Source organism: Chinchilla lanigera, unplaced genomic scaffold (assembly GCF_000276665.1).
Source record: "Chinchilla lanigera isolate Chin_1 unplaced genomic scaffold, ChiLan1.0 scaffold00017, whole genome shotgun sequence".
Lineage (NCBI taxonomy): Eukaryota > Metazoa > Chordata > Mammalia > Rodentia > Chinchillidae > Chinchilla > Chinchilla lanigera.
The window spans coordinates 5,154,140-5,176,258 of record NW_004955418.1 but is presented as its reverse complement, the minus strand read 5'-3'; the positions used below and the strand labels follow the sequence as shown (position 1 = coordinate 5,176,258).

General features: G+C 38.5%; 1 protein-coding gene across 1 annotated transcript in view; it reads left to right on the top strand.

The window, feature by feature from the left end:
* The window catches only part of Man2a1 (mannosidase, alpha, class 2A, member 1), a 163,385-nt gene that overhangs the window by 15,088 nt on the left and 126,178 nt on the right, over window positions 1-22,119 (top strand). The window contains exons 2-4 of the mRNA XM_005382174.2: window positions 6,561-6,815; window positions 9,087-9,231; window positions 21,046-21,217. Coding sequence (XP_005382231.1) covers window positions 6,561-6,815; window positions 9,087-9,231; window positions 21,046-21,217 — 572 coding nt within the window. The remainder of the gene's footprint in view (window positions 1-6,560; window positions 6,816-9,086; window positions 9,232-21,045; window positions 21,218-22,119) is intronic.

Sequence of the window (22,119 nt, the reverse complement as noted above, 5' to 3'; positions counted from 1 at the left end):
TGCTGTGGGATGATACGCCGAGTCTAACAGAACTAGATTTGAAGGGTAAGAAGTATGAATGAGAGGTGAGATCCATCGAGAGTCTCGGACACAGACAGACCTGTGCATAAAGTTTGTTCCTTTTGAATGCTGCCATTGGCATCTATCATAGACATGTAAGATGCTTCTTTTAAAAGTTCTCTGACCTACAAACTTGAATTGCTTGAGGACAGATCTTGTGTCACTACCCTGGTAGGAGATATTCCAGAATTGTCTTGAGGTTCGTTTTCCAAACTCTCAGGGGAAAATTATGGGTTATCATAACTTACTAGTCTATGGTTAGTGAAAGTTGAAAACTTTTGTGTAGATTGTATTCTTTGCCTTAGGAAGGAAACCATATATTCTATCCTACTCATGAGGTTATGATTGCCATTCTGTAACTGAATACAGATCCAGCTCTGCATCATTTTCTAGATGTTCCATAAAGACCACCTTATTATTTGGGACTTCCCATTCTTACCAATTTTGGGGGATATAGGTTGAACATTTAAAAAAATTCTTTCTTAAAAATTGTGTTTTATACATTATTTGAATTTTGGGGGGGATAGAGTGATGTGGCAGAAATAATTTTAATACTTTATATAGTGTTACACCCTATTTTTGTTTCTTTCTTTGTTTTCTTCCTGTACACATTTCGTATCCTCCTTTGTACTAGGCACTGGTCGAGGCATCAGGGTGTGAGGAAGAGCAAAATAGCTGTGGGGCTGCTTCTTAACATAGAAATTCTTTTGGTAATGAAAAGGGGGATGCAATGCCATGAATGAGAGATGAGGATGTAATAACGCTGCAGAGGCAACGCAAAGGAAGTTGAGCTAGCAAATAGCACGAGGAGCTGTATTTGGGATAGGATGGCTGGGAAGACTGCAGAGGGGGCACTGGGGTGAAAGTTGAAGCAGTATGAACAGTGCATGCGCAAAGGTGCTGCATTGGCGGGAGGAGGAAGAGGAAGAGGAGGAGGAGGAGCTCGCCTGGGACTGGGATATGGTCATAGAGAAGCTAAGTTGCGGAGAGGAGGGAGGGAGACAGCGCCAGCCAGTCCTAGTGGTCCAGAGGGAGTGTTTTCGCCTGTGGTCCATCCTATCATCTAGGTGTTCTGATTTTATTCTCAGTGTGAAAATAAACCAGCAGTGAGTGCTTAGAAAGGTACTGTAGCCAAGCAGCACACGGATGAAGGATACAAGCACGGCAGTGGGAAGTCAGACGCGCCCGGGAACTAGGCTAGGGAGAATGGTTGGGGACTTGGAGTCGGGTGTTAGAGGTCCAGAGAGAGAGGCTGGCTGACTTAATGAGCGTTTTGGAGGTTGAATGAGGAAATCTTCTGATAGGTTGAGGGGGTGAGCGTGGTGAGGGAGGAAGGTGCCCAGTTACGGGTTGGTTAAAGCCACTTGGAGGGCAGAGCACTGTTAAGTGACATTAGAGAAAGGTGTTTTTTGGACGGAAGTGTGAAGCTCAGAGACATCGGGTGGGCATTTCAATGTACGGATTTGTTTTTCAGAGAAGAGGTTCCAGCAGGAGGTATACATATGGGAGCCACCAGTACAAACATGGAATTTAAATCACGGAGTGGATGAGATCATATCAGACAGTGCAGAGAGGTAATAGGGCTTAGGAGCTCACCTTGAGGCTCTGCCACGTTTGGAGGTCGGAGAGAGAAGGAGCCAGCAAAGGAGACTGATAAACAGTTGGCGGGGAGGAAACCAAGGACGGGTGGTTCTGGGGCTGAGGGAGGAAAACGTGTCCAGGAGGAAGCCCGCTGCACTGTCCCACGCTCTCCTTGGCTGATGAGGAAGTCGGGGCGCAGTGCTTTTCATCAGGTTTGAAATGAGGGAGGCTCTGGGGACTTTGCAAGGGCAGTTTTGGTGGAGTGGTGCGCAGATGCTGATGGGAATGGGCAGGTGAGTGATTGGGAGCCTGTACAGAAGGAAGGATAACGAGTGGAGACGCTTGATAATCCCTGTACGTCATGAAGAGGGTGGGACCCTGGGAGAGAATGCGGTGTGTTTTTATGAGGATATATCATTAATCTGCAGAACTTTGCAGAGAGAGAGGCAGAGGCAGAGACAGAGACAGACAGAGACAGGCTTTATTGGGAGAACCGGCTTACTTGGTTATGGAGGCTGGGAAGGCCCACAGTGGGTCAGGCGGAGGCTGGAGAACCAGAGCAACTGGTAGTGTGGCCCCGTCTCTGTCTACAGGCCCTGCACCGGGGAAGCTGATGGTGCACCATTCAGGCTGAAGCGCAGGCTTGAGTCTTGGGAGCTGCTGGTGTGAGCTTTACGGTCTGAAGACCGAAGGACCTGGGGTTCTGACACCCAGAGGCAGGAGAAGGGTGTGCTGGCTCCGCAAGAGAGGGTGAGACTTTGCCCTTTATCTGCCTTTTTGTTCAGCCAGGCCATGTGGTAGACAGAACCTCCCCACTCAGTCCACTGTCTCACCCCGTACTCCTGTGCTAGCAGTCTCTCAGAGACACCTGAGGAAGCCCAATCAGGCTAACCAATGCCAGACCATCTGGCTTTCCTTTTCAGCAGAGGAGGAAAGGGGCCTGCTAAAGCGTTGAGAACAATCAGTGCTTTAGCAGCTGTGTGGATCCCTTAGTTCAGACAAGTTGACGCCCCGAATCTCCTACTCCATGAAGTTCAGGGATGCATAGGAGCTTGACTGACATTTAAAAAGATAGCTAGGGTGTAATATTACGCAGTATAATATGTGATTCATGTAATAAGAAACTAGTGCTATTTGATTATTTTTGACCTATGAGAATGAATAGTAGTTTGCTACAATAGAACAAGTTGTCCTGCTGAGAATGAATTGTTTTGGAAGGGACGTTTGAGGGAGCAGCCCTGGGAGGGTTTAATGAAAAGAACAAAGCCTGCGAGCAGTTCAGAGATGAGACCGGAATTCATCATAGGCATTTGGGGCGGGGAGGGGAGAAGAGACATTTTTTCACTTGTAGCGCGCAGGAAGGAGATGTGCAAATTCAGCTGCGCTTGAGTGATTACAGTGACTCCGGTCCCCAGCAGCTGGTGTCCTCCCTCGGGCAAATAATTAGGTAATAAGTTTAGATTTAGCTGTAGATACGCAGTCATTGATTTTGTTCATAGGACTGAGTGGATACTGATCCTATTCTTCCTCGGAGTAGCCTCTAAATTTGCTCTCTCAGATGTCTTTGATATCCGTGATTTTTTGTTCAGCTTTTCTTTTCTCCATTAACAGAGAAAATCAAATACGACCTTGCTCCCCACCACCCCCAGCAGTACAGCTCCTGGCCTCCCTGCAGAACTGATTAGCAAATCAAAGAATGAAACAGTTTTCTCACAAGTGATTTTTTTGCCTTACGGAAAATTGTCTTTTTCAATGTTACTATCAGTGTTCTCGGACTTATCAGCATAATTGAAACAGTATCTATGATTTTTGTTTCTTTAATGCAGACTACAGTTGCATTGTTTTAAGGTCACACCTCTCCTCTCTGTCATAGGCTCAGAATTTTCTTATGAGGTGTATGTCAGGAACTTCGCTGTTTAGAGGGAGACTTTATTCCACTACTTAAAATGGTTTAAAAAATGATTCTCATTAGTCTGTTATGGTGGCATTTCCCTAGGCCACAATTCTCGGCGCACTTACCTTGGTACACAATTCCAGGTCTGATCATTCATTGTATCTTTAGAGGCACAGTGCAGTTGAAAGTCCGTCTTTTATGTCTTTAGGACCTCTTTTCATGAAACCCTTTTTTTTTTTTTGAGTCAGGGTCTCGCTGTGCAGTTCAGGCTGGCCTTGAGCTCACTTTGTAGCCCTGGCTGGCCTTGAGCTCACAGTGATCCTCCTGGCGCAGCCTCCCAAGTGCTGGGATTACAGGTGTGCGCCACCACGCCCGGCTCTTGAAACATCTTGTAATGTTTATTTTGAGTAATATTCCTAGGTTATGGACCAAGGCTATAGTAAAATATTCCTAGTAGAGAGTCTCTTCTTTTTCAGTGTGTAATTCTTGAGCGGTAGGCAGTTTGTTTCCCAAAATGATTTTTTTCATAGTACAGAAAGATCTGGAGAAATCTAATAAAATCTTGCTCTCATATATTAAAGTTATAATGATATAATGCTGTGAGTATGAAATAAAATGTGGTGTCTTTAGAAGCCCTGACCTGATGGCATTTTAGACTGAAGTTTTATTTCTACAGATGTGTACCTTTACTAAAGGTAAAAAGTAACGGCTTCTAATTCTGCTTGGAATAAGAACTTGATTTTGTGTTACCTGCTGCAGGAGAAATTGTAACACTGAAGGGAATTTGTATCTTCAGTATTGGAGAAATGCAACGGAATCTATCAGAAATGATTTCAGAAAGCCACAGTCTGTGATGTTGTGATAACAGACCCTGGTTTTCCTCTTCCTTTGTCCCAGTCAGCCTTTGAGAACCTGTCTGTTTAGAAAGATATATACACACAGATTAGTTAGCAGTGTACCTGAATCGCAGGTCTTTTTGCACCTTTGAGCTGAACTTTGGGTTATGCCAGAGAAGCTCTGCTTTGGTCTTACCATGGAGAACTGCTCATAACCAACCTCGGTGTGTGCTTATAGAGAAGGCTTTATGCTATAATGCTGCTTAACTGCTTTGCTAATCTGAAATCTTTGTAGTTCAGCTAGCTTCTCCGTTTGATTGCTAAACTTGCCTCACGTTTCCTTGGCTTTGCCATTTTCAGATGTCAGCTGTTATGTAGTCTCTTGTTTGTCAGTAGAGAAAACAGGGCTTATCTGCGGGGAGAGATCTGTGCTAAAAACCTTGCACTTCCTGTCTCTGTATGTGCTGATGAGCAGGCATCAGAGTTCTACTGTGTGGTAACATACCACTCTCCCTGAGAGTGACGACAGCCTTCAAGGACTAGAGCTGATACACTGGAGGCTATTTCTGTCACATGCCTTGAAGTAGGCAAGTCCGTGGATGGACAGGGCTGCCTTGTGCTCCTTGCCTGTCTATGTCTAGCCTGAGGGCTTTGGATAGTCATCCCAAGAATTGTGCCTTCCCCAGCCCCATAACAAGGTAATTGGCTGCTACTTTTGACTAACTTTTTTTTTTAACTCTAAAACTGTTTTCCTGGTCTCTTCGTACTGGCATAGTTTGCTCAGATGACTGGCCTTCTTTTAGAAGATCTCAGTCTAATAACGTCTGTTCTTTCCCTTGCTGAACTGACCAGTACCTGAGCATATAATTCTTATACCTGCCCTCATTATAAAATCAGGAGATATTCAAAATAGGCTTAAACAAAAGGAGCATAAATACCAACTAGTTTTTAGCCATCCTGATATGTATGTATTTTTTTGAGTTACGACATACACATGATTTTTCTCATAGATTCTGTTTTAAAATCTCTCCAATTTATCTCCTGAAGATACCTTTCCTTATATTTTTAAAAGATACATATGTCTAAATTTTTAGTAACTAAAGACTGTTTGATGATGTATAGGTTGACCATTTGACCAGTCCCTTTTTTTTTTTGAACATTTAGGTGTTTTCTCTTCTCTTTTACCGTCTTTCCTTTCACCTCCCTTTTATTTCCTGGAGATAGGTGTATGGAGCTGTTTGTTTGCCATACAGATAGTTATTTTTTTAAACCATAATGTGAACTTTCTGTGTTGTAGAGGTGAGACTATTGTTTATAATGTAGCATTGTGCTTTCAAAGATGAGGGCTGTATCTTAGGCATATCCATTTTCCTAGCATATGGTATTAGTCCCGATACCGTGAATATTCACTAAAGAATTCCTGTTGTACTGCAGAAACTTGGGAACCACTTGACAGGTGGGTGAGCACCTGCTGTATCCTTGGAAGCCATGATATCAGTGTGAAAGGACAAAGATTGTCCTTGCTCTTATAAGCTGAGGTATTAACTCTGCATAAAAAGTTTGTGTTATAGAAACGGCAAGCCTCTTAATGTAAGGATCAATTAAACAAAAACAAAGTCCCTCAGCATTGTAGAAATAGTTGAATGACATACTTGGGGCATGCTCATATGTACGTCTCATTAAGAGTTGATAAACTGATTTTTCTGTAGATGCTACTTATTTAGGATTGTCCACTAGTGTTAACAGGTTGGGATGTAATAATGATCTTGGCCAGGTTCGTACTTTGGGCCTTTGTGAGTAACTCCGATCAGTTAAACTTACATTTACAATTTCAGGTTTAAGTATAATATCCTGTAGTACTTAGTGATTCCAGAGACCCAAAAATCTTCTGGAAGACTTTTTATATTGGGGAAATGTAAAAATAAATTACCAGATACTTTTGTTCCTTTCGTTGCACGTTTAAAAGCACAATTCAACAAAGATTGAAGGTATGGAGAAGATTTTCTGCTGTATAATTGGTATTTCAATCCTGTCAGTACTTATGCTTTTTGTGATCTCACTTAAAAAAGTAGAAAGGGAAGGGTGAGTGGCCGCCTGAGAGGGCAGCCACATACTTAAGAAAAAAAACGTGCGGCTCTGCGGTGCTATATTAGTGTTTCATGTAGCTGCCTTTTTCTTTTTTATTACAGGGCCAGCTCTCAATGTTGCAAGAAAAAATAGATCATTTGGAGCGTTTGCTGGCTGAAAATAATGAGATCATCTCAAATATTAGAGACTCGGTCATCAATTTGAGTGAGTCTGTAGAGGATGGTTCGAGAAGTTCACAAGGCAATTTCAGCCAAGGTGCCGGCTCACGGCTTCTGCCATCTCAGGTGTCCCTTCAGGTCGACCCTAAGGACTGTGTGTTTGCTTCACAAAGGGGCAGTCAGCATCCCGATGTGCAGGTAATGTATTGACGCTCAGTAATAACTGCAGGCTTTTCTGTTTTGGCTTTAGATTTGATCTGGCGTCCGTGCTTCTTTGGTAAGTTGTTTAAACTCTGGATTCCAGCTTCCCTTTTTGCAAAGTGATTTGATTAGTTATATCATTAATTTTCTTTGTCATAAAATTCTGTAGTTCGGTTTCAAGTTTCTTGTGGTTATGTCTTTCGTATTTACCTTTCCACTTTTATTTTCCATGAACAGTTGAAAATGTTTAAAGGTTTAATTTTGCAAAAGAGATTTTCTTATCTTCTTTTGGAGACTACAAGAAAAGCGCTGCTCTTACTGTTTACTTGTTATTTGATTAAATAAAATATATCTTTGAAATTAATTTCATTGTAGTAGAAAATTAAAAATTATGCATCTGGCTTGCATTGTCTTTCATTTGGAAAACAGTGTAATGGAGAGAGTAGAGGGTAATGGAGTGAGAGACCAGGGTCAGAGGGGACTTGTGCCTTTCGTGATCTCCCATTGTGCCCCTCCTGTTGTCCTTGCGCTGCACCTAGGGGTAAGCTGGTTCAGCTTTGTGCCTTAGATCAGAAAGTCTGTCTGTGGGAGGACCCTGAGGGGTGAAGATTGTAAAGTGGGACAAAAGTAGTTGGCCAGGAGCCTGACTTTAGAGTAGGCATTTGTCACTAACTCCTGGGGCGCCCAGCCAGAACATCTGATCTTGAGGCCCAGGCCAGGCCCAGGCCTTGCAGCCTCATTAGCGAGGGTGTGGCCAGGTTCAGATAGGCTCCCAGTTCCACGCTTTGCAGCAGCACCTGTTTCTGTGAGCCTTCGCCTCACTTTGATTTTTATTGAGTCCTTAGGTACCTGGCGTTGTTAACTACCCTAAGGGAACAAACAGCAAAACTTCGTTTTATGTGTAAATGTGGGCTGGGGGAGGAGGCATTTGCCCAGCAGCCAGGCCTCTAGGCGCAGTGTGGTGAACAGAAGAGAGTTAAGGTCTCAAGAGAGAACCCTGGAGGAATAGCAGAGACCGCCAGCACGACCTCCTCACCACCTGGTTCCCAAGGATTTGTTAGCCCATCCTGGGCAGAGCTTTATTTTATTCATTTACGATATGAACTACATTATCAGGAGATAGATTGCTGCCTTAAAATACATTGTAATCACTCTTTTTTTAAAATTTCCAGTATTTTTAATGTTTTTGTAACTTATTACGTACTAAGATGGGATATGTGCAGCCTGTAATTTTTGTAGCCTAATTTTCACATGCTTTAAATTTTATAAATGATTCGTGTATTCTTTGTCATATTTAGTATTTTGGGGATTAGAAGGACAAAAGTAAAGCGTTAGGTATTTGTTTTGGGGCAGTGTATTTTCCTTTGTGTCCAAATAGATTATTAGCTTGAAGAAATACTGCATTGAAAAGCTGGAAACATTTGTTTATTCATTTACTTGTTTTTTGAGAAAGGGTCTAGCAGTGTTGCCAGGCCAGCCTGCAAGCCTGGGCTTAAGGGATTCTCCTCACTCTGCCCACTGAGGACCTGCGACTGTCGGTGTGCCCCACCAGGTGCAGCTCTACAAAACATCTGGATTATTTTTCTTTTTTTTTTTTTTTTGGGTACTGGGAATCGAACTCAGGACCTTGTGCTTGCCAGGCAGGTGCTTGTGCCGCTGAGCTATATCCCTGGGCCATACATTTGGATTCTTAAAAGCTGAATTTCAGTTCTAAAAATTTCCTCTATCTTGACATGATTGTGCCTAGTTGACCCTGTGCTAGTTTTATTTTTGAAACATAAAAGATAAACATAACATATGCTAGATAGAAGAATAATTACAGATACACTTTATTTCAGGTATAGACTTTAAAGATACGTGATTGGTTATAAAGATGACCTAAGTGAAGTGCAAAAATCATTTTTTAGCACTGTATTCAAAAGTGCTGAAATATTTTGTTATAGGAAAATTTCAGGAGAAACTTTTATTTTGTCCCTCTATTTCTATTAATTTGTATTGGAAGTAATATAAAAGAGAAATGAATGGAATTATATTTGATAACAGTAGACAGGGAAGGGGATTTTTTCCAGGATAGTTATGGAGCACATCTAACCCTTCAGGCCTTTGAGTGGTAGTTAAATGTTTTATGCCTTAAATATTTCAGTTCTATACAAATAGCTTTATTTTATAAAATATATATGCAGAGTACAGCAATGAATAATTTTGAGCAAATATTTATCAGCATGAAGTATAAAAAATGATGAAACCTTACTTTTTTTCTTTTCTTAGATGTTGGATGTTTACAAACTAATTCCCTTTGATAACCCAGATGGTGGAGTATGGAAGCAGGGGTTTGACATTAAGTATGAAGCTGATGAATGGGACACTGAGCCCCTGCAAGTCTTTGTCGTCCCTCACTCCCATAATGACCCAGGTAAACTTACACTTCGAATGCCAGAGGTTACCCAGCTCCTGTAGGCCCAGAGTCCTTTAGCGAGAATCCAGGAGAGCCCACTGCCAACAATAGTGCATTGCTTTCATGTCACTGGATTTTAGTATTCTCATCTTATCCAATTACGTGCCGTTCAAAGATAGTACTTACACAATATAAAACAGAGATAAACCTGAGAAGGACTTTGCTTTTGTGGGTGAAAGTTGTACACACTTCAAGATATCGATAGTTTGTTTTAGTTGCTTGTGATAAAATGTAGCATGAGAATTAGTTCCTGTCTATAAACTCAACTTCAAAAAAGGCAAGCGCTCATGGGGAAGTTTAAATCTTGATTTGGTGGAGTGGATGGTAACTTGGGTGTTCATTGTGTCAAATCTAGCAGGCTTGGCTATGAAACCAGCCCTGTCTCTCAGTGTTAAATGATTTTAGGAAAGTTACAGCATTTAATCCCTCTGAGACTGTTTTTCATCTGGTAGACTCAGGATAATAGTAGCTCCTTTAAGGGGTGAAATGTAAAGGATTCGTTCGAGGCACAATAGTAGCTACTCTGGTACATTATTGTTATAACATAGGAAGGCTTTTATTGCTTGGGACCAGAGATTTTTTTCCTTCAAGGTAAGGGGAAACTGCTACAGTTACAGTGGGCCAGGTGATTTAATGTGCATATTTGCGCTCTGAGGACATAGCCCAGCATGAATGCCTAGTGAGCTGAACTGCAGTGTTTTGGGGGGAATGTGTTTCTGAAGACTTCTTTTGAAGGACTTCATTTATGCTTCTGTTTGTTCCTCTTCTCAATATCTCTCAATTTTGTTATTTCCATCAGAGCACCACTCCTGCCCTGGGTATTTTGACAGTTTACCCAACATGCCTCTGTCTTTGACTTACGTTCTTCCCCAGTAGTTTATTGGCATGTATTCCTTTGTATTTCTATGAAAATAAAACTTTTGACCTGGATACTGGAGTTTAGCTGGTTTCTCCTCCCATTTTGATTTTTTTAAGAAGAACTTGATTATCTTTTCCTTTTCTGCTATCCTTAATTTCCACCAACTTCATTGTCATTCTGCAACAAGGGCATTTAGGAAAAATCTGTGGTTTACCCGGCAGGGTGCTGGATGTTTTATACAGATCTAATGCTGACAGTAAGCCTTGAAGGTTGGGTCACTATTCATGGTAACGGCGTGATCAACTTGCCAAGGTCACACAGGCGGCAGGGGGCAGTGGTGTATCTCCTGTTGGTTTCCGTGGATGTGTGACTAGAGTAAACAGGAATGGCAGAGACCATGTGTCAAACTCTGTTCCCATTGCCTGGTCCGTAGCTGACACAGAGGAGTGACTGCTGAATCTGTAAGGCCTTCTCTTGCCTGTCTTTATGGCTCTGTACCATGTGTGCATATCATGACCCCCCATCCACACACACTTGCACATACACACCTCTGTAGGGACATACAGACTCTGCTCGGTCTGCTCACTGACTTGTAGGTTGAACAAGGGCTGGAACTATGTCTTAATAACCCATGTGTGTGGAATGCCTGGGATGGTGTTTGGAACATAGTACTGAATTATGATTCAGTTCTGTAAATCAGTGAACTAATCATTTTAACTCTTCAGAGTAGGGGGAAACATTTGACTTGGTCTTTGGCCTTTGTTTTTCTTTAACTTTCTTCCTCTCTGGTGTCTTATTTCTATTTCTTGAAAAAAAAACCATATTTAAAATGCACTTTGTACTTTAAATATTAGCAACGTAATTAAGCATTGTGAGGGCAGGGATTGCCCTTGCCTTTTAGATTTTTCTATTTGTTTGCATTATGGTTCCTGCTGTAGTTAGTGTGTCGTTTTTGAGAGGACATCCCTAATAACTGTTTCTGACTGCAATAAATGAATCTGTCTATTGGTATCCTAGCAACCACATTGGAATCTTTTTGTCTTAGTAAAAGATGTTAATGACCCTTACCCTCAGGCCCTTTTCCACTTGAGTTAAAAATAATGGTCAGAAGCACATCTTTTAAAACTAAAACAATTTTTGCCATCAAGCAAAATGCTAGAGAAAAGGACCTGCTGACTTTTTAAAATAATTTTTGCTGTTCCTTAACAAAAATAGAATATTGATATATTACTCTGTGAAAAATGGAATCATTCAGATCATGAAAAATCACTGTATGAATAGGAGAAAAATACATGTATGTACATTCCAGTTAAAATGTGACTCTGATGGGAAACCTTTTTTTTTTTTTTGGTTTTTCTCCGGTAACCGAACTCACGACCTTGCGCTTGCCAGGCAGGCGCTTTTGCCGTTGAGCTAAATCCCCAGCCCCGGGAAACCTTTATAGAAGACTTGCAGATGAATGTGCAATTAGGCAATTTACTTTCTAAATGAGATTCATAGAGATTTATGTGCATTTCTGCAACAACAATTTAAAACAAACTTTTTGTCTCTATTTTAAAAGTCATTATTGGATGTGTAGCTGTTAGGGGTAGAAAGATTGGAAATAAATTTTAAAAATTATATCTGTATTTAGTTCCCTAACTTAAAATTCATGTTGTGATAGATATATAGTTATAGATAGAAGATTTTTTTTCTTTATTGGTTGAGTTAGTAGTATCCTGCAAGAAAAGCTAAATTTCAAACAAATGTTTGTATTTTAATAAAATTCCTAATTAGGTCTTTTTCTCAGTCTTTAAGGACATGTAACAGTTGTGATATGACATTTAAATGATTTATATGCGTTAAAACAAAATTGAGAAAGAATTGTTAGGTAAATGCCGATAACTTTGTACTGTAACGCTTTTGAAAAGTTTTGAATCATAGACCATGAAGTTAAATGTTAGTTGATTGATACATGTTCATGTTGTACTTAATAAGCTGATTAAAATACAATTACAGCACCTTTGTATCTACAATCTTAATTCTTTGCTTCCCACTAGTTAAACTGCTGAAATATTTAGTTAATTTTCCTTCAAAGAAATCACAGTCTGTAGAGAAAAGATAAGGTACACTTAATGGAAGGTTGAACAGCATTTTGTTAGTTCAGCAATTTGTAAAACGAACATTAGAAAATAATCCCCCATGTGTAGCATGACTTTAAAATAGGAAGAAGACCTAGTCCCACAAGTTGTACTGGAAAATTGTTTTCTTTTATGCATTTTGAAGAATTTGCTTATTGATCGAATGAATGACTTGGATTTTTTCAGCACCTTTGTTAAGCTAAGAAAACAGATTTTTGCCTAGAGTATTATATGATCTTTTGCTATGAATTTATCCATCCTTTTTCTAAAAAAGTGTTTAAAAAATAAAAATGTGAAGAAGTCAGTGTGATGTCCCTTCCAGACATTTCTCTTCAAATATTGTCGAGTACAGTCAGAGTTTGCAAACAGTTTGGGTCAACTGTCTTTGGCTAGTGTCTCTGTGGATGGAAAATGGCAAAGGTGGAAAGCTGGTTGGCAAAGGAAGCCACTGCCCGGAAGGAGGTAGTAGGTGGAGAGGGCTGTGTGTACGTAGTTTGGGGAATACTCTCTTTGCTTTAGCTACAATAGGATAGAGTGGATTCTTGGTTTTGACAGCCATGTGCGACTTTGAATTTCTGAAGCTCACATAGTATTGGGAGAACTGACAGGTGGCGTTCATAGCCTGTCCCACATCAGGGGAGGGGAAAGAGCTAAGCTATGCCACACTGAACAGGTGGGGACAGTGCGTCTGAGGTAGGATGTAGTGATTTGTTTAATGTCAGTCAACTGTAAATTCCCAGAGGCTGGTGAATTTAAATTTCCTATGTGTCTGATGCTAAAATGCATGTTCTTTCCGTTTATCATATTGTCTCTTAAGATACTTTATTTAATCACAGTGATTCTATTTCTTCTCTTCTTGCTTTATGGGCATTAGCCAGTTTAGCATACTGCTAATAGAGTTGTCATATACAGCAAGTAAAAATACAGGATACTTAGTTAAATTTGAAGAAGCTATGGATAGATTTTTAGTGGATATATGTGTCCCAAATATTACATAGGATATAACTTATCCTAAATGTTTGTTATTTATCTGAAATTCATATTTAACTTACATCCTCTGTTTTATTTGGCAACCTTGTTAAGAGCATAATTCCATTTAAGAATTAAATTACATACATAGAGTTCTGTTTTTAAGAGCTATTTAAAATTTGTGTGTTGGAGTTCCTCTTTTAGAGGAAGAAAGTGCAGGTGGTTTGGACTGTCATCGGACTTCATTCTCTGAGGAACACATACATTCACTGGCTCTTGAGAGATGGTCATTTAAGTATCTCCTGATTGCCCTCATTTCAGAAACCTCTATCTGGGTATTTCACAGCTCACCAGTGCCCTGCTAATAAAAATAATTACTGATGCCTTGAGAGTTTAGCATGGTTCATGTACTGATCCAGGCATTTTTATACTGTAAGCCTTTACTTAGCAATTTATGACAGAATCCAATAGGACTCTGAGACATTTCATAGGACTCTGAGACTCATTTCATAGATAAGAAAAGTGGCAGGAGAGAGAATAAGTAATTTGTTCATGGTGGAACTGGGTTTGAACTCCTGAGATCCTGGCTCCGGAATTAGGATTTGAAGCAGTTGTTAAATGTCATACTGTTTTTTGTGGTTAACACTTCCAAAAAAAGACAGGGCATCTAAGAAAAGTCTTTTAAGCATTGCCTTGCTACGTATCATCTGCTTTAGTATTATTATTAATCATAAAAATGATTTTATTAACTATTTTGCATAAGTGGACATTTTATCACTATGTCCTCTCCTTTCCTTTTGATTTATCTGGTCTTTTGTTATTGAAATTGATGTTCTGTCCTTCAATACTGTATTAGTACATGAAATGGTGAATACTTTTCCTCTAGCTATGCCTTTTTATAATTAGAAAGTGATGTAGAAGTATTTTGCAGATTTTAACATCAGTTTTTGTAGAAACTTTGATAATTTGACCAGCACGTCTCACTGTAAGGCCAAGCAGGCCTCTCACGTACCCGAAGGAAGTCACTTTTATTTTTCATGTAGACTATTTTTCATTATTTCAAGCAAGTAAGCTTGATTCGGAGACTTTTTAGGCCTCAAGTGTCCACACTTGATATTAGTAGATGCTCACAAATGGATCTTTATGAAGCAAAGGGATAACAGTACAGATTTAGAAATTACTTTGGAGGCTGATCTCAGAGTTGTAAGTATCCGATTTCAAGGTGTGCAGGTCTTTTAAAGGACGCTTCGAAAATAACACAGTCAGGGGTCGCAGGTGGACATCATATGGCTAAAGGATGAACCAAACCCCAGGAGTCCTAACAGTAATGCAAATATGTTCTTGTGGTTTGGGTAAAATTTGCAGTGACAGCGTCTTTATGTGGATTTTAAAAGCCCTGTATCTCAAGCAGCTTAATGGGAGAGAAGCTGATATGCTTAGAAAACTGTTAGGTGACACTGAGTCACCTGGAATACAAAGGTTAGCTTATTTTGGAAACATGAGTTCAAAAGCATTTTGAAGGAATCAGCAGATTTCTGGGTCTTCCAGAATTCACAGGTCTGTGGAAACAGGCAGCTTCATCTTTGACTGTCTCCTAATCTTTGGAAACTTTAGCTGGTTACTAAGTTTTCTTCATTTTGCCTTCTGCTGTGGCCTCTTACTGCCTTGGTCTGTCTGTTTGTTTTTTGTTTTGTTTTGTTTTGTTTTTCCGGTACCGGGAATCAAACTCATGACCTTGCACTTGCCAGGCAGGTGCTGTGCCACTGAGCTAAATCCCCAGCCCCTTGGTCTGTCATACACTGCACTTAATAACCATTTTTTAAAAAACAGGATCACTGCAGCAGTCTCATTTCCTCTTTCTCTTTCTATTTAGTCTATTCTTTATACTCTTAAAACAGGTATTTTTGAAAGCACAAATCAGAAAACCTTCTTTGTTCTAATTTTCTCTAAGAAACTAGAATGGTTCAGAAACTTTTAGTATCCCTCCACTACTTCTATTTTGATTTCTGTTTCTCACCATATTCTCACAATGTGTTCTGCAGTGCAGCTGTACCCGGCTGCCTGCTGCATTGTAGAACTCACACACCCCTTTGCGCTATAGTGTCTTCCATATGCCTTTCCCTCCGTCCAGATGATGACTAGCCTAAGACTCTCTACTCTGTTATTCCGTGAGACTTCACCATTTCTTTATTCCCACAGCATTTTGTTCATATTTTCAGTGTAGGATTTGTTTTCATTTAACTTTGCTTTACTAGTTTGCCCTTATTAGATGCTCAGTACGTGTTTGAGTGCGTAAACTAGAATGTTAATTAAAACTCTTCGACAGTTTATCAAGAGGGAAAACAAGCCTAACTTACAATAGAAACCTTGGAATTAAAATTAATCAGCTGCACATATGAGTAAAAGTAATAATATCAATTAAGATTATATGTTATTCCTTCAGTATAAGACTAGATGCTACAGTCAAATATTGAAAGATTAACAAGTGATGCAAGAAAGCTATTGATTGATTATTGGTAGGGAATTACTTAATTACGAAAATAAAGGCTTTTTATTTGTAAGCTTTGTATTTATTTTAAATTTGAAACTACTACTGCATGAAAATGGAAATAAAGCTTAAGTTGTATGTTATAAATATTTATCAATAACATACTTATTTGAATATAATTCTGTTTGACTTAAATTCTTTTTATGCTTTCCTAAAAGTTGGTGCTTATTTAACTTCTGAGCAGAATTTCTGCTTCATTTTTAAAAACTACTGTAGCAACTAAAATCACAGCAGCATAACAGTACTGTTTTGCAGAATGGTACTTTTGCATATTTTATAACATCTTAGGACTGGCAGAGCCCTTTTAAATAATATACAGAAATCTAGGCTGAGGCAGGAGGATTTCAAGTTCAAGCCCAGTCTGGACAACTTAGTGATTTAGTAAGATCTTGTCTCAAAATTTAAACAAGAGAGTGGAGGTGAGGGTGAGGGAATCATTATATAGCTTAGTGTAAAGGCCCTATGTTAAATTCCTAGTATTGCTCCACTCCAAAAGTTGCAGAAACTTGAAAGTATAGGAGAAAGATTATTAAGTTAACGTCAGAATAGACTGTGAACATATTAAGCTTATAGTGCTTTTTTTTTTGGTTTTGGTTTCATTTCTAGTTGAAGGAATACATTTACATTTATGCTGCACATGCCTGTTTTTCAGTCCTTTTTGGCTGTATGTTTCATTCATCTTTCAAGGACATACTTAGGAGCTGTTGCTCCTGTAGGCTTGTACCAGGCAGTAGATTCATGAGAATTGGCTGGATTGAAGTTTTGGTTGTAGTGTGTGCCCGGCCTTACTTCTAAAATTAGGATCTGGAGCAAAATTACACAGAGGCCCACATGCCTTGTGTTTAAGTATTAAAAAGTGAAAGATCCATGTAATAGATTGCTATTAAAAATGGTAGAAGAAAGAAAATAAAAATAGAAAAAGGTTGGTGATGTGGAAGACCGAGTGTGGGTTTAACTGCTTGCTTACTCTCCAGCTGCCCCCTGAACTGTGGCCATGTGACAAAAAGAGCCAACCTATACTGCAGTCCAGACCTCTTTTTCTCCCAAACCTAGCCTTGTCCCAAGCCAGGAGGCGCTTTGCTGGTGGACACCATGGGGCTCAGTCTACACACCTTCGACTGTGGCCTTTTGGGCACTGCTAGAGTGGGGAGCTTTGCATCTGCAAGGCTGAGTGCCCCATGAGGAAAAGCTGACAGAGGGTGCTGATAGATAGGCTGTTGAAGCCAGCCTGGGTCTGTTTGGACACACATTTCAGGAGGCCCAGGAAGGCTCTTCCAGGACAAGTTCTTTGCCCTGTGTGTTTCTCCTTTGGAAAGTGGTATGGTCAAGGAAGAAGTAGGGAGATCCTTCTAGAGTCCAGGGTTTAGGCCACTTACTTCTTACAGCCGAGTATTCAGGGTGGTACTGTGTATGCCCAGGAGTGAAAAAAAAAGGTCTTCCTAAAGAGGATCAAATCTGTACAGGTTTCCAAGCTATAACCAAGAGTCCAAAATTAAAAAAATATTTTTTTGTGACTTGTTGCTACATAATTAGTAGGTGCTTAATTGTTCATACACATTGAAAATAAGCAACAGAGTTTTCAATTTTATTAGTGTTTTAATTTTTAGAATTTAGTACAGTGGGATATTGAATTTGGATTCGTTAACTGCTGGATAGAACTTCTAGTTATTCACTCTTTGTTTTAGGTATTTCTCCACTTATTTAAAATAGCTATTAGCTCTTTTATGGGTAATAATGTTGTTGGAGAGAAAAAATAAATTGGAAGGTATTCTTAATGCTGTTCTAGTCCTGGTTCAATTTCCAAGTGTATTCAAGGGAAAGGAAAAAGCTATGGATTGACCACTTAAGTAAATTAGCTTGCAACTCAGTGTTCTAAGATTATTAAATCTAGAAGTGGGAATATGATTTTATGTCACAAAAATTCATTGCATACAACTTTTCATAAAATACTATCTTTCTGATTGGTTTCATCTTAACATACTATTGTAGTTTTTACAGTAATTTAGAAAAAGAAAGAACCAATTCAGTGTAAATGGGAATATTTGATTACTCTATTGTGTAAGAGCAATAAAAGCTAATTTACTATTATATTACTCAATATTGAAAGCTGCAAGAGGCTATCTTTCAGTTCATTCTTCATTAATTGTGCTATGGTGTAGCTGTGTTAGTATCTATTATAGATGAGTTTTATGGAAGGCTTTTAAGTTGACATCTCTGAGCTTGTGTTTTGACTCATGTAAATATCTTTGACATATTTTCCAGGTAATTGTTGAAGGGTAAATGAAGTGTTGAAGGCAAAATGGATTAACCAGTTACTGTGTTTCCTTTGCGAAGAGGAAACAAGAGTTTTGTGATAAACTAGTCTTGGAAATGATCTTAGTTCATAGCAAATTATAACTACGAGAAATAAATTGTTGTGGTCCTACAACACCTTTTACTTATTAATTTTATAAAGACTACTCATTCTAAATTTGCCTTTATACGTTACTGGAATTGTTTTAAAAGTTAATTTTGGAGACATTCTACTGATCATAGTTCTCTAATTTGGTCAGTAGCCAAGTAATGAATAATTAGTTTCAACCTTGGCTAAAATTATGGTAAAAGGTATATGTGAGGTTTTAAGATGATAATTTTAATAGCCCTATTTAAGTAATTTACATAGTCCTTGTTATACATTTAGAATAAGAGCTTGCTACAGAGATATCTTTGCTTATGGATTTGAATTCCTAATGTAATATGTAGGTGGCTATAGATTGTAGATTATTAAATTAAATATTATTATGCCACACGAGAAAATACATTCTCCCCTTGTTGTGGTCTTTGTGTTTTGGGTGGTAAGCACACTGGTGTGTTCCAGTGCTGCTTCTTGGAGTACATAGGGCTGCTCTAACGGAGGACCATAGACGGAGTAGTGCTTTAAATAACCAAAATGATTTTCTCACCACTGTAGAGGCTGGAAGTTCAAGATCATATGTCAGCAGGACTAGTTTCTTTGAGGGCGTTTTTCCTTGGTTTTTAAAGGATCCTCTTTTGTCTCTTGTCTTCAGATGGTCTTCTCTGTATCTGTGTCCTAATCTCTAATACAAATATACAGGTCATGTAGGATGAAGATCTACCTTCATGACCCTATTTTACCTTCATTGCCTCTTTAAAGACCTTATTTCCAAATACAGTTCCATTCTGAGGTGGTTGGAGTGAGCACTTTAACAACAAGGGCCAAGGGGCTGGGGATTTAGCTCAGCGGCAAAGCGCCTGCCTGGCAAGCACAAGGTCGTGAGTTCGGTTCCCGGTACTGGAAAAAAAAAAAAAAAAAAAAAAAAAAAAAAAAACAAGGGCCAAGAGTAGATTTCATGGGAACTGAAATTGTGCAAATCAGTTGTGGGTAACCAATATTTTAAAAATGTGGAACAGTTTACTTAAATATTTTAATTTTATACCTTTAAAAGTAGGTGTCACAATGCCTTTTTAAATTTTCCTTTTACTTGGTTTTATTATACAGATGGGAAAACGACAATTAAAGACTGATGATGATGTTTATGGTAAAAATAACTACTAATGTTTGTTAGGTGCTGTGTCATATTTCAGGGTCAGTTCTGAGCATTTTTGGCATGGGTGGCCAGGCATTAAAGCATCCCTATTGAAGGGTAGGTTGAATTTCCTCTGCCCATTCTTAGGACTCCAGATGTGGATCCTGGGGCAGGGCTCTAGGTTAGTACCTTCATGAAGCAAAACGAGATTCTTCAAACTATTGTTTTTTGAGATATCTTTGAGTTTTCTGCACGTACAGGCTTTTTAGTTGGTAGAATTATAAGTTCAGTGGTATAAATTAAATTATACAGGAAGCATTCTTTGATGACAAAGCATCCCACCAGTGGGATTGTGAAATCCCAGACTGTGAAAGTCCTGTAGAAAATATTTTATACAGTATTCCTGTCTGGCTTATTCTTGTTATGTCATACCTGTCATATTGTAGGTGTTCAGTAATAAATTGTAGAATGAATGAATTCAAGCAACATGGTCAGATAGTTACAGCAGCAGTGCCCTTTTCTGAAATTCATATGTGCCTTGTCAAAACAGTTGTGTTGGGCTGGGGATATAGCTCAGTGGCATAAGCACTTGTCTGGCGAGCCTGAGGTCCTGAGCTCAATTCCAGGTACAAAAGCAAACAAACAAAAGAACAGTTGTGTTGTATTCTCTCTTCCAGGAGGCTTATTTATTTATTTATTTATTTTTTACCAGCAAATAGTGTATATGTAAAATGTTTAACTTAATCATAGACAAAATAAATGGCCATTTGGACTGCTTACACTTTAGTTCTCTCACATGTACAGTATGGAGTTTGGAATCAATTGAGCAGTAGTTCAGCCGGGTAATATGGAAACTCTCTTCCCTGTAAGATTTCATAGATACAAACAAGTTATTTTCCAGTGTTTCTGCTTTGACTACCACATTAGTTGCCATATATATTTTTGCCTTAGCCATTTGGTGTTTGGACCTGTAGCCAGTTGCTAATGTCTTTAGGTAAAATTCCTGTGCTATTTGAGAAGTAAGAAAAATCAAGAGAACCAAGCTGTCAACACTTACATTTCTTGTTTTGAAAAAAATATAAAGAGAGGTATACACATTTCTTCCATGATTAGTGTTACTTTGTGCTTCCAAAGAATTGCATAATGAAATCAGCCTTTGGGAACAAATACCTATTGTTGGCGGAATTCTGTGTCTCAGTGTGCATATGAGTGGTATAATTACATTATTGTGGCTAGCTTTTAGGTTTAGTTTATATAGTACTTAACAGGTGTTTTGGTCTTCACTTTACTTATTCAATGGGTGGGAAATTTTAGATGTGGCCTTAGAGATGCAACTTTCATCCTGTATTAAAGAATAGGACTGCCTACTTGTTAGCAATATTTCAAATTTTTTTAACATTTAAATTTTTTAAGATTAAAAAAATTCCATAAGCCTCAGATAAAGAGTTGTATTAATTGTTAGGGATAAATAATTGCTTTTGAGCCTTATGTCATCTTTCTGATTTTTCTTATTTATATCAGAATTTTTGAGTAGTTTTCAGTGCTTTTATTATTTTAGTGTTAGTGGGATTTTGAGTCTCATGTCAACAAAGAAGAATTTCATTAACTGAAAGCACTTGTTAAATTTTCAAATCTGTTTTATGTGAGTGAAAGATCTAAGGGTGTCCAAAGATAATAAAACGGAATGTGACTGAGTTGAAATTGGCCACATGAATCAGACCTTTGTGGTATATTTGTGTCTTGATTTAGGTTGGTTGAAGACTTTCAATGACTACTTTAGAGACAAGACTCAGTATATTTTTAATAACATGGTCCTAAAGCTGAAAGAAGACTCAAGCAGGAAATTTATGTGGTCTGAAATCTCTTACCTTTCAAAATGGTGGGATATTATAGATATTCCGAAGAAGGAAGCTGTTAAAAGGTTTGTTTTAAAACTTTTTTGAAATTTGGTAATACTAAACACTAATTGTACTGTGAAATCATTATTGAGTTTTTAGCTTTATATCTGAAACTGAGTGTTTTTTCTATACCCTTTTAAAATTGATTTTGGTTCATCTCTTAACAAAACAAATCGAAATTTTTTCCATTGAAATCCTTATTTCCAGCTTTGTCTTAGAAATGGAATTGCTAGCTCAAAGGAGCTTACTAGTAAAATTCTTTTTAAAGTGCATAATCAAAATGACCCCTCGAAATGTTGTTTCAGTATATTTTTCAGCCTTCCATTTAGAAATATACCAATTTGACTGCCATCTGGCTACAAATATAGTTTTTGATAATCTTGGCCAGTTTGATGGCTGAAAAGTATTTTAATTTGTATTTCTGATTGTTAGCTGTGTTTCTTATTTTGTCTTACATAACAAAGTTTTTTATGACTTGCTTGATTGTACTTTTTCATGCTCATTGGTAGGGATATATATATAGTTTTTCTAAAGTTTTTATTTTTTTCTTAATTATTAGTACTTGATATACACATTTAAAAGTTTTATGCAGTGAAGTCTGTTGATGTGTTTTCTTTTGATATGGCTTTTACTGTCACTGCTAGAAAAGTCTTCACCCATCTACACTTCAGATAGTCCTTTCCTTTCCTTGTTTTCATTTTTTACCACTTGCTTTTTAAAACTCTGAAATTTGTTTTTTAAAATATGCCATGACAGCAGTTTCTTTGATCACTAAGTACTCTGCTCTTAGGAATTATGACCTATGCTTTCATGAATTGTTGTCTTTTACCTGTGGGGCACTTAGTGTATTAGTCAGCGTTTGGAGTAGAGTACTTTGCAAATTGTAACTGATAATTCGCTCAGCAGTTACATGTAAAGTAGGTGC